Raw genomic sequence first — 12,716 nt, 5'->3', positions numbered from 1 at the left:
TTCAAGGGACGCCTCAATCAGATGGCGGCATCCAAAGCCTCCATCGCTCGATGGGTCCAGGAGGACATTCTTTATGCTTGCTTGCTGGCAGGGAAGCAGTTGGTGAACGACTTCATGACCATTCTGCAGGAGCGATGCCTACTTCCTGGGGCTCGGCCCAGGGGTTTTTCCTTGAAGGAGATTTGTCTCGTGTCTACTTGGTCTTACGAGAGTGCATTCTCTCCGCATTTCTGCTTGGATGTGGGGGCACTTACGGTAGGGGCGTTTTGTGCTTCGGTTGTTGCGGAGGCGGCATTTGCTTCCCACCCAGATCGAGGATTGCTTTGCTACATCCCATTGGTCTCTGGATTCATCTGCTGCTTTGCTAAGGAAGGTAAAATTATGTAATTACCTGTTAATTTTCTTTCCTTTAGAAGCAGCAGATGAATCCAGAGCCCCACCCATTCTGGTATTTGGTTGTCGGTTGTTTCGTATGCGACGTTTAGTGATTGGGTGTTCTTAATGATTGTATTCTGTATCATTGCTATTTGCGATATGTTCTGGGAAAGAAGTTTTTTACATGCTATACCTATTGATGGTTAAATGTGCTTGGGCAAGGAGCTATACTGATGAGACAGGAGGAGTGCCAGCAAATAAGTACACCTGTTAATCAGTTTCTCTATCTCCACCTGCTGATAGATGTGAGCTATCCCATTGGTCTCTGGATTCATCTGCTGCTTCTAAAGGAAAGAAAATTAACAGGTAATTACATAATTTTACCATCTTGTCAAAGGCTTTTTGAAAATCCAAGTATACAATGTCTATGTGGGCCCCTTCGTCCATTTGTTTGTTAATTCCTTCGAAGAAGTGCAGTAAGTTTGTTAGGCACGATTTTCTCTTGCAGAAGCCATGTTGGCTTGTTTTCATCAGTTTGTTCCTTTCTAGATGCTCATCGGTGCTGTCTTTTATCAGCGCTTCCGCCATCTTCCCCGGGACCGAAGTCAGACTTACCGGTCTGTAGTTTCCCGGGTCACCTCTCGATCCTTTTTTAAAGTTGGGTGTAACATTTACTATCTTCCAATCCTCTGGGATCACCGCTGTTTTTAGGGATAGATTACAAACCTGCTGTAGTAATTCCGCTACTTCTTCCTTTAGTTCTTTCAGTACCCTAGGGTGGATTCTGTCCGGGCCTGGAGATTTGTCAGTTTTTAATCTATCTCAGTTACAGACCCTCTCCTGTAGAGCAGTGTTTCTCAACTCAGTCCTGGAGTACCCCCTTGCAAGTCAGGTTTTCAGGGTATCCACAATGAATACACATGAAAGAAATTTGCATATAATGGAGGCAGTGTATATAAATCAAGTTGATGCATATTCATTGTGGATATCTTGAAAACCTGACTGACAAGGGGGTACTCCAGGACCGAGTTGAGAAACACTGCTGTAGAGAACCTTTCCTCCGGTTTATTTCCGCCTTCCATGTCAATCAGGAGATTCGTTTACTCGCCTTTCACTCTACAGGTTTAACGAAACAGGACAAGATTTTGCGGAGGCTGGATTGCGTAGAGTCCTACTTATCTATCTAGAGGAGAATAATGATTCCAGACTTTCTAATCACCTTTTTCTGCTGACCCGCTATTCGAAACAAGGCAAGCCAGCTTCTAAGACTTTGATTGCCAGATGGATTTGCATGGCTATCTCATCTTCCTACATTGACTGTGGGAAACAACACCCTATCTCTATCACAGCACATTCGACAAGAGGTGTAGTGGCTTCCTGGGCAGAGTCCCGGGCTGTTTCACCTGATGAAATTTGTAGAATTGCTATTTGATCTACTCTTCACACTTTTATGAGGTTCTATAGAGTGTATGTGAGGGCTCGAGAGGATGCCACTTTTGAGTTCTCTGTTCAGTGGGCAGGCTCATCTGTCCCTCCCTAGACATCTGGCACTGCTAACATATGTACTCCTGTGTATATGTAACAGAATGAAAGATTAGGTTCTTACCCAGATAATCTTTCTGTTAATATACACAAGAGTCAGTATGGCTCACCCTGTACAGACTTTTGATTCACCTGATTTCTGCCTCGGACATAACCAGTGTCCATCTCAGGTCCTCTTCTACTGTTTCTAATATCAAGCAGAGACATTGCTACAGGAACATAGGGGTCTCTATTCCCTTTCCCCTTTGGGTGGTTCTCTAGCCCTTACTAGTTGCACTTAGCAGGTTAGTTTTTAGCTACCGTATTTTTCGCTCCATAAGATGCACTTTTTTCCCCAAAATAATTTGGGGGAAATAAAGGTGCATCTTATGGAGCGAATACCCAAACCACACCCCCCCCCCCCCCCCGGTTACCTTTTTTTAATGTCGGTGCCCTCTCTTGCTGGGCGCGGCTGCCTCTCTAGCGGCAGAGCAGCACACAAGGCTGCCTCCTCTTCCCTTCTGTAGCAGCAGAGCGGCGCACAAGGCTGCCTGCCTAGCCCCGCGTTGCTTCCGTTCTCGCGGGAAGTGGTGCGCCAGGCAGGCAGCCTTGTGCGCCACACTGCCGCTACAGAAGGGAAGAGGAGGCAGCCGCGGCAGCCAACCAGACAGGCAACCTTGCACACTGCTCTGCCGCTGGAGAGGCAGCTGATGACAGAAAGTCCTGCTTACTACACACTTCCCTTGGGCCGGGCGCAATTAGCAGACATCGGATCCAGAAGCTGCTGGGAGTCCCGGTATGGCGGCGCAGCCCTGAGGAGAGCGAGCGGCTACAGAAATAGCAGCAGCGGCGGCTGGTTCCGGCCTCTTATTTTCCTCCCTCCTATCCCCATGGCAGTGCTGGGCGGCATATCTGGGCCTCAGCTGCCCCCTCCGCCGCTCCTCTGACTTCCTTCGTGTTTGGGCGGGATATGGAGGAACGGGCCTATCAAGCTACGCTGGAGGAACTAAAGGTACAGGAGAGAGGTCGGAGGGGGTACGGGGACCTGCCTGCCTCGGGGTGGGGGGGATGAGGAGTACAGGAGGAAGGAAATGACAATCCCAGCATAAGAACCAGGGTAATCAGGGGAGGGAAAGAGCCAGAGCAAAGAAATGCTGAAGGAGGAGGGAGCATAGGGACATGCAATAATGCTGGAAAGGGGAGGAATAAAAATACAGAGATGTGATACTTAATGGAATGGGAGGAAATGGTACACATGGATAGTGAAGAAGAGAAGAAAGATTATGCACTTTGGGGGGGCCTGCCTGCCTGCTTGCTTGCCTCGGGGTGGGGGGCCCTGCCTGCCACTAGGCCTGCCTGCCCTGTGCCTTGTCCCTGCCTACCACTAGACTACCAGAAGGGGGACAGGGTACAGAGCCTGGCAGGGAGGGGGGACAGGGTGCAGAGCCTAGCAGGGAGAATTTGGTTCAGAATGTTTTTTTTCTTGTTTTCCTCCTCTAAATCTAGGGTGCGTCTTATGGAGCGAAAAATATGATACTCAGGTGCGTAATTTGTTGTTAAATATTTACTTGTTAAATGTTTATTGATCATTGTTCTATTTCCTAAGTTACAAAGCAGAATAGAATATGTTTGTTGCCAGGAAAGTTCCCTATGGCCCTTCTCTTTAATGAGACAGAGTCAGCATGAGTTCAGCCGAGGGAGATCTTGCTTCACCATTTTGCCTGACTTCTTTTAAGGTGTGAATAAACATGTGGCTAAAGGTGAGCCGGTTGATGTAGTGTATCTAGATTTTTAGAAAGCTTTTGATAAAGTTCCTCATGAGAGGCTTCTGAGAAAATTAAAGAGTCATGTGATAGGTGGCAAAGTTCAGTTGTGGATTTGGAATTGGTTATCAGGCAGAAAACAGAGGGCGAGGTTAAATGGTCATTTTTTTCAAAGGAGGAGAGTAAATAGCGGAGTGCCATAGAGATTTGTACTGGAACCAGTGCTATTTAACTTATTTATAAATGATCTGGAAATTGGAACGACAAGTGAGGTGATTAAATTTGCAGACGACACTAAACTGTTAAAAGTTTTAAAAATGCATGCAGATTGTGAAAAATTGCAGGCAGGTTTCAGTCGTTCTGCTGTTTGTGCCGGAGAAGGACGAAGTGGAAGAGCCTCGTAGCTAGTGCTCCTTTTTCCTCTTGTCCCGTTCCCTCTTCCTGCTGTGGATTTTTTTTTTTTTTTTTTAAATATGTTTATTAAAGGATCAGTGCATACGAGAAAATACAAATTGTGACCATACAAGAAAGACATCATATACAACAATCAAGGGTGCAGGTAAAAATAACAAACGTCAATACATCCACAACATATCCTCCCCCATGCAGATCCAATTTTTTAAATGAAACCCCCCCTCCAGCCCCACCCCCCCCACCCTCCCTGTGCACCCATGATCTCTAACCAGCCCTAAAAGGAACTCCAATAATCCAAATAGGTCTTAGATTTCCAGCTCACAGCCCCCCGACAGTGCTGCCGCTCCCACCCAGCCATCAGAGACATATTAGCCCGCCACTGTTGCACCGTTGGCCGCGTAGTACCAATCCAGTGGCGAAGAATTAGTTTCTTTGTGATTCCTAAGGCCACTAAAAGAAAGCGCCTTCCAGATTCGCTAACACCCGCTTCCACCAGGGGACCTGTGACACCCAACAACAACGTCTTATAAGACCAGTCTATAGATAATCCTATAACTTTCTCCAGCTCTTGAAGCACAAAAATCCACAGGGGCCCTACATATGAACACTCCAAAAAGTGATGTACCAATGTGTCCCGACGGGCCGGGCAACGGGGGTAGCAGTCATCGGGCCATAGCCCCATCTTTCGTCCCTTACATCTCGTTAAATAAGATTGGTGCAGAATCTGTAGATGTACTTCCCGCAAACTCACATTAGGGGAGGCAGAGGCACATTCCTGAAAACACAGAACTAATTCATCAGCAGTGACCTGCTCACCCAAAGCTGAGGACCAATCCGTTGCCATGGCATCAAGAAATTTATCAGACCGCCGTTCCCTCCCCACTTTGTACCACTCCGAGAGCGTGTTACATTCAGATGGGGCTGACAAAAACTGTTGATCCAAGGAAGTAAAGGTAGGCAAGCTGCCCTCCGGTGAGCGGAGCACCAAACAATAACTACGCATCTGCAAGTACGCAAACATAGACCCTGCTGTCCAACCCCAGCGGTCCCGGCATGCCAGAAAAGAGGGAACCGAGCCCGACCCCACTTGAGCAACCTGCCCCACAAAACGACACCCAGACGTCCGAACTGAGGCAAAAAAAGCATGTAACGAACCAGCAGGAAACTTAGGGTTACCCACCAATTCCGTAAAAGGCGAAGGACCTACCGCGCCCCCCAAGGAAGACCGCCACCAGCACCAGGCCATTCGTAAGGGACGAAGCATAGAAGGACAGGGTCCCGCCCCATGCCACATGAGGTTAAAAACTGACACCGGAGCTGACAAAATGTACCAGAATCCAACCGGGGCAAATCTGGCAACTCCCGTATGCAATTCATGTACCCATCTCAACAAAGCAGCAACATTATAGAGACGCAAATCGGGCAAGTTCACACCTCCGTGCTCGCGCCCCCTAATCAGTTTGTTATAGCCAATTTTCACCCGGCGGGAGCGCCATATAAAGGACGAAACGATCCCCCTATAGGCCTGCACATCTTTCTGTTTGATCCAAATAGGCACCATTTGTAGTGGATACAAGAGCTTCGGCAAGAGGACCATTTTAATAAGGGCAACGCGTCCCAGGAGCGAGAGGGGAAACTCCATCCATTTTTTACACAGAGCTCGGACTGCATCAAATTTATCAAGTACGTTCTTCCGATAGACCACCCCCGGATCTGCATGCAGATATATTCCCAGATATTTGAGCGTACCCTTAGACCATTGCAACGGAAAGGAAGGATCCTGCCAAAGAGTACACGGGGGGCGGACCGCCAGAGCCTCTGACTTATCAAAGTTAATTCGCAACCCGGAAAAGGCTCCAAATCTCTGTATAAGATCTATTAATCTGCAGCATCTCCCAGAAAGATGAGCATGTCATCCGCAAACAAATTAATTTTAAATTCCTGGGAACCCAACCAGATACCACGCAAGTCAGTGCTCTGACGGAGCTTAGCCGCAAGAGGCTCTAGAGCCAGGACAAAAAGCATCGGGGAGAGGGGACAGCCCTGGCGCGTCCCCCTCTCGAGTTCAAAAGAAGAGGTAAGCTCCCCATTAATCAGGATTTGGGCCGTAGGATGAGCGTATAATGATCGAATCCCAGTCAGAAAGCTCCCCATAATGCCGAACTGAGGAAGAACCCAAAAAAGATAATCCCACAACACTTTGTCGAACGCTTTTTCCGCGTCCAAACTAACTATAAGAGCATTCTGCTGTCCCGGGTGTTGCCCAACAAGTCCAGGATTCTGAAGCACCGAAAGCGCCCTCAGTACATTAGCTGATGAATAGCGGCCTGGCACAAAACCTGCCTGGTCCGAATGAATTAGATTGGGCAAAACCCGACCCAGGCGAGCCGCCATAATAGCAGCAAACAACTTGATATCTTGATTGAGCAGAGAAATGGGTCTATAGGATCCCAGCTGATCTTCCGCTCGACCCGGTTTCGGTAGAACCACAATATTGGCGTGAGTTAGTCTATGCGGAGGCAATGCACCGCAACTGAGAGCCCCACATAGGGCTTGAAATGGGCCCACCACTCGTACCCCCAGCAACTTATAATATTCAGAACCCAGTCCGTCAGGCCCAGGGGCTTTAGCCAATTTTAAGGCCCGAATAGCTTGTTGAATTTCCAACCCTCGCACCGGGGCATTTAACGCCTCTCGCTGCTCATGTCCCAGGGACGGAAGCTGTAGGTCTTGAAAGAAAGTCGTCCTCTGCCCTGTGTCACAGGTCCCCCTGTCATATAGCGCTCTATAGTAGTTGATAAAACTCTGTTGCATTCCATCTTGGGCAGTTACCTCACTACCATCAGGCGCCCGAATCCGTGAAATAATGCGCTTCGGAGCCCTTGAGGCAACCAAAGACGCAAGCAGTTTCCCGGCTTTGTTACCCCAGCGATGGAGGCGATATTTATACAATCTGATATCTCTAAGTGCTCTTTCTGCTAATAAATCATTAATTTGCCTACGTAGGTCAGAGTATTGAGATCGAGCTGTCGCAGCACCCAGAGCATGTAAACACCCACGCAGCGCGGCCAGACGCTGTGTTAAGTCCAACAGTGTCTTATCTTGGGCTCTGCGCTTGCGGGTAGTGTACTCAATAATTTTACCACGCAAGACCGCCTTGCTCACCTCCCAAAACACCACCTCTGATACATCAGAAGCAGGGTTTTCGTTCACAAAGAAATCCCATTGTTGTTCCAGGAAGTCCTTAAACTCATCATCTTCGTATAACGTGGGATTCATACGCCAGCTAGTAGTTGGCCCCTGGTACCCCGGCCTATCAATGAGCTCCAGCCAAACCAAATGGTGATCGGACAAAACGCCATCTTCAATCACCACTCGTGGAATACCCGCCAGCAGAGAAGGAGCCACCAGCAGGTAGTCCAAACGACTATGAACATCATGCACTTGAGAGTGAAAAGTGAAGTCAGATTCAGTAGGATGCAGTGTGCGCCAGACATCAATCAGACCCAGTTGGTGTAGCACAAAGTTCACCCCCTTATGGTCGCCTCCATTCAAGCGAGGCTTAGGCGGCTTGCAATCAACAAGTGGGTCTGCAGTGATGTTAAAGTCCCCACCTAGTACCAAGTGATATTCAGAAAAAGGCGTCAAAGCCGCTACTAATACAGAAAAAAATCTATGAGAGTATACATTAGGTGCATAAAGAGAACAAAACACATATTTCTTTCCCAAGAAAACTCCAGCCCAAATCACATATCGCCCCTCCGGGTCCTGTATCACCTTGTGCATAGTGCAAGGGTGCTTTTTATGAAAGAGGAGAGCAACACCTCGCTGTCTGGAGTTATAGGAAGCAAAAGCTACTTCCCCTACCCAATCCCTCTTCAGTTTAACATGTTCTGTCACGCTGAGGTGAGTCTCCTGAAGCATTAAAACATCTACTTTTAATTTCTTACAGTATTGAAATAGTTTGCTGCGCTTCACTGGGGAGTGCAAGCCATCAATGTTGAAGCTGGCAATCTTAACAGAACTCACAATAGCAGTTGGTAAGAAGTACGTCCCCCCAGAGACAACAGATCTGTGGGGCAGCAGCGCCGGCCTCCCAGCCAAACCAGCACGCCACCCACTGAATTATCATTACATTCCTGATCAGAGACCCCAGGTGCATCCCACCCCCCATCCTGTCCCCCCAAAACCCCCCTCCCACCCCATTCTCATCTGCTCTCATCCCCTCAACCCTACCCCCAGGTCCCCCATACATCTCAACCATTCTCACACCAAATAATCCCCACACACACAACCAAAATCCCACCACTACCTCCATTCCCCTCTCCCTTCTCACACGAACACTCTCGTCCTCCCATCCACCACCCGGCCCCCCGACTGAAAAACTAAAGTGAGAACCCCCACAACAACTCTAGTGGGCTAAAACATCCAAGTATATGGAAAACGCATTGAAGCAGTGCAAAGAGAGCTGCATAAACAACAAACTGGCAAATCTCTCAAACAGGCACTCAACATAATCTCAAACCAAGAATCCAGAGGCCAAAAGTCCTTGCAGTGCAGGCCTCCTGCTCTCGCTGGGTGTCGAGGCGGTATGGCCTCCAGTAGCTCAAGGAGACTGTATAGACTGAAGTTATGCCACGCAAAGGTCACACAGGCGGCAGCAGAACATATGCCCCCAGCAACAGCGATCAGGATAAAATCAGCACCACATTGTCAGAAGACCAAAACGACTTGATAGAAGAAACACCCCCAGAGATCACATGACAGACGCCCATCAGCGCTCCTGATTGTCCGGTAGCCTCTCGAGGAACTTTTTCAGCTCATCCGCCGTGCTCATGGTGAAAGTTCGATTTTCATGGGTTAGTCTCACCTTAGCGGGGTAAAGAAATGCAAATCGTATTCCCCTCGCGACCAACTGCGAGCAATACGGCGTAAGGGCCCTGCGCTGCTCCGCGACTTTGGTCGAGAAATCTTGAAATATCATAATCTTAGCCCCCTCGTAGGACAGAGATCTGTTTTTCTTGAACAGGTCCAACAGGCGCGCTTTGATTGCATAATTGTGGAATCTGGCTAGCACCGACCTCGGACGGCCCAGTCCGTCTCCCTCGCGTCGCTGCCCAACACGATGGACCCGCTCTACCACCACCGGGCCAGCCTGCTCCGCCAGGCCCAGCTCCTTCGGCAGCCATCTTTCCACCACTTGGAGAAGTGCAGGGTCTTTAACTGATTCCGGGAGCCCTATCAGACGGAGGTTCTTTCTGCGGGCCCTGTTCTCCTGGTCCTCCACTTTCTCGAGCAGTTGGCACACTCGGGTCTCCAGGGAGTCAAGCCGGCTATCTGCGACCCCCGCTCTGTCTTCTTGTGCCACGACCCGTTCCTCCATCTGGTGGATCTGCGTTGTATGGCCAGCTAGCACATCTTTGATTTCATCCATGGAAGCATGCAGCTTGGCCAATTTGTCATCCAGTAGTTGAGAGAGGTTTCTCATGGACACCTGGAGCACTTCATCCGAGGTGCGGTCCACTGGCGCCTCCATTTGCGTCCCCGCCATTTTTTGAGCCGGTGCCACGCTGTTTCTAGGGGCCTTCAGGGCTCGAGTCGGCATCCCCCGCGCCGCCACCGTGAGTCACGCGCCAGACGCTCCCGACGCTCCCCAGCACAGCGGGAGCGATCCCAGAAGTGCAGGAGCCGAAGCAAACAGAAATTTACCGGTGGCGGTAGGCGTTAGGGGAGCCGAATGGTGCAGGGAGGACGGAGCTCCGCGTTCAGGCGTCCGCTCAGGTGCCGGCCATCACGTGACCCCCCCTGCTGCGGATTTTTAAACGTTCTTGAAGCTTCGGTTTGGGTTGTGAAGGAAAGAAGGAAGTCGGCAAGGAATTCCGTATTTTATCTACTACTTTTCTTCCAGGCAACGAAAGAAAAATATTTTTTAGATACTGTATTTCATTTCTCAAGCCTTCGGTGTTTTACTTAGATGGCAAGCTTTCCCACATTTGTAAACGAGAATGATATAGCAACATCACGGAGCATTGGAGAGCTTATAAACAGAGCTGCTTCGTTTGACCAGAAGTATGGATGTGAAAATTGGACTGTTGCTTTTGCTCCAGACGGTTCTTTCTTTGCCTGGTCTCAAGGACATTGCATAGTAAAGCTGGTTCCTTGGACACAGTGTCTTAATAACTTTGCTGTGGATGTCACTCAGAATATTGTCAATTCAGGAAATGCAAAACTTTTACGACAAAACAGTGATGGTGGTCAAAAAACTAAACCTCGTGAATACACTATAGACTGTGGTGATCTAGTGTGGAGTCTGGCCTTTAGTTCTTCAGTGCCTCAGAAACAAAGCCGTTGTGTGAATATAGAATGGCATCGATTCAAGTTTGGTCAAGACCAGCTTCTCCTTGCAACAGGCTTGAACAATGGACGTATCAAAATATGGGATGTGTGCACAGGTAAATTGTTGCTTAATCTGATGGATCATACAGAAGTGGTTAGAGATTTGACCTTTGCTCCAGATGGCAGCCTTATTTTAGTTTCTGCTTCAAGAGACAAAACTTTGAGAGTCTGGGATTTAAAAGATGATGGAAACATGGTGAAGGTGCTGAGGAGGCACCAGAACTGGGTCTATTGCTGTGCTTTCTCTCCTGATTCTTCCATCTTGTGCTCTGTTGGAGCTGGCAAAGCTGTGTTTCTTTGGGATATGGATAAATATGTTATGATCCATAAACTTGAAGGACACTACAATGATGTAGTAGCTTGTGAGTTTTCTCCTGATGGGGCTCTATTGGCTACCGCATCTTATGATACCAGAGTTTTTATCTGAACTAAAGGGCATCACGAGTAGATCGGCGGACGCCATAATGCCGCTTTATAGAGCAATGGTCAGACCACACTTGGAATACTGTGTCCAGCACTGGTCTCCATACCTTAAGAAAGATATAACCCTGCTGGAGAAGGTGCAGAGGCGAGCCATGAAACTAGTCAAAGGTATGGAGAATTTGAGCTACAAAGAACGCCTCGGAAAACTAAACTAAACTAAACCTTAGGTTTGTATACCGCATCATCTCCACATTCGTAGAGCTCGGCACGGTTTACAGGAGATGGGATAGAAAGGAACTACAGTGAAAGGTAGAGGTTTACAGGAGATGGGAAAGAAAGGAGCTACAATGAAGGGTTAGAGGACCAAGTATGAAGAGTTTTTTGAGGGCTTAGGATGTCATACATGGAAAAAGAATCAGATTTTTGAGAATAGCCAGGTCTTCAGATGTTTGCGGAAAAGTTGGAGGGAGCTCATGTTCTGTAGAGGGGAGGAAAGGTTGTTTCAGAGCTCGGTGATTCTGAAGGGAAGGGAGGTCCCTAGTTTTCCTTTATGGGAGATGCCTCTTACTGAGGGGAAGGATAGTTTTAATTTGTGAGTGGATCTGGTGGTATTAGGATTTGAGGAGTTCCAAGAAAGAGGGATACATGGAGGGAGGATCCCATGTAGGATTTTGAAAGCTAGACAGGCGCATTTGAAGTGGACCCTGGCGATTATCGGTAGCCAGTGAAGCTTGGACAGAAGCGGAGAGACATGGTCAAATTTACTTTTTGCGAAAATCAGCTTGGCTGCGGCATTCTGAATCCGCTGGAGTCTATGAAGGTTTTTCTTAGTTAGGCTTAAGTAGATAGAGTTGCAATAGTCCAATCTGGAAAGGATGATGGATTGGACAAAGATTGAAAAGTGATTTTGATGGAAACAGGATCTAACTTTCCTCAGCATGTGAAGGCTGAAAAAGCATTTTTTTACCAAGGAATTGAGGTGGTCGTTGAAGGACAATATAGAATCAATAGTGATGCCCAGAACATTGCTTGAGAACTCAAGCTGCAGAGTGGAGCCAGAGGGCAGAGAGAAGGAGGAGGGTAGTTGGTTAAGTTTTGGACCAAGCCAAAGGAGTCTTGTTTTGGACTCGTTTAGTTTCATTTGAACAATACGGGCCCAGGATTGGAGGTTCGTTATACTGGAGGCTATGTTCTCAGAAAGGTTGGTGAGGTTCGAATCAGTCTCCAGGAAGACAAGGATGTCGTCAGCATAAGTGTAAATAGTTTCAAGGGAGGATAGGTGGAGGAGTTTTAGGGAGGTCATGTAAATGTTGAAAAGGATGGGAGATAGAGGTGAACCTTGCGGGACTCCACATAATGGTTTCCAGGGGGAGGATGAGGTGCCATTCATGTTGACAGCGTAAGAACGAGAACGTAGGAATTTTGAAAACCAGTCAAGGACTGTGGAGTTAATACCTATCTCAGAGAGTTGGTATACGAGAATGTCGTGATGGACAACGTCAAAAGCGGCGGAGAGGTCGAATTGTAGGAGAACGGCAAACTTATTTCGAGAAAGAAGTTGTTGAACCTTTGAGATCAAGGAGGTCAATAGGGATTCGGTGCTGAAGTTGGGACGAAAGCCATATTGGTAAGGGAGAAGAATAGAGAATCTCTCTAAGTATGATGAGAGTTGGGTAGATATGATAGACTCTAGCATCTTGGTTAAGAGAGGAATATTTGCTATTGGGCGATAGCTGGATGGTGTGGAAGGGTCTAGGTCAGATTTTTTTTTAGTAGAGGGGTCAAGGCAATATGACCCATTTCTGGGGAAAAAAGGCCCGAATG

General features: G+C 48.0%; 2 protein-coding genes across 5 annotated transcripts in view; both read left to right on the top strand.

The window, feature by feature from the left end:
* CEP135 (centrosomal protein 135) overlaps window positions 1-12,716 on the top strand; it is a 307,612-nt gene that overhangs the window by 224,656 nt on the left and 70,240 nt on the right. The window lies entirely within an intron of this gene.
* Window positions 9,908-10,896, top strand: LOC117360666 (WD repeat and SOCS box-containing protein 1-like). Its single transcript, XM_033944808.1, has one exon. It carries the CDS (start codon window positions 10,048-10,050, stop codon window positions 10,894-10,896), a length of 849 nt encoding a protein of 282 aa, XP_033800699.1. The 5' UTR covers window positions 9,908-10,047.

The sequence above is a fragment of the Geotrypetes seraphini genome, chromosome 1 (assembly GCF_902459505.1).
Source record: "Geotrypetes seraphini chromosome 1, aGeoSer1.1, whole genome shotgun sequence".
Taxonomy (NCBI): domain Eukaryota; kingdom Metazoa; phylum Chordata; class Amphibia; order Gymnophiona; family Dermophiidae; genus Geotrypetes; species Geotrypetes seraphini.
This window is presented reverse-complemented; position numbering and strand designations above follow the sequence as displayed.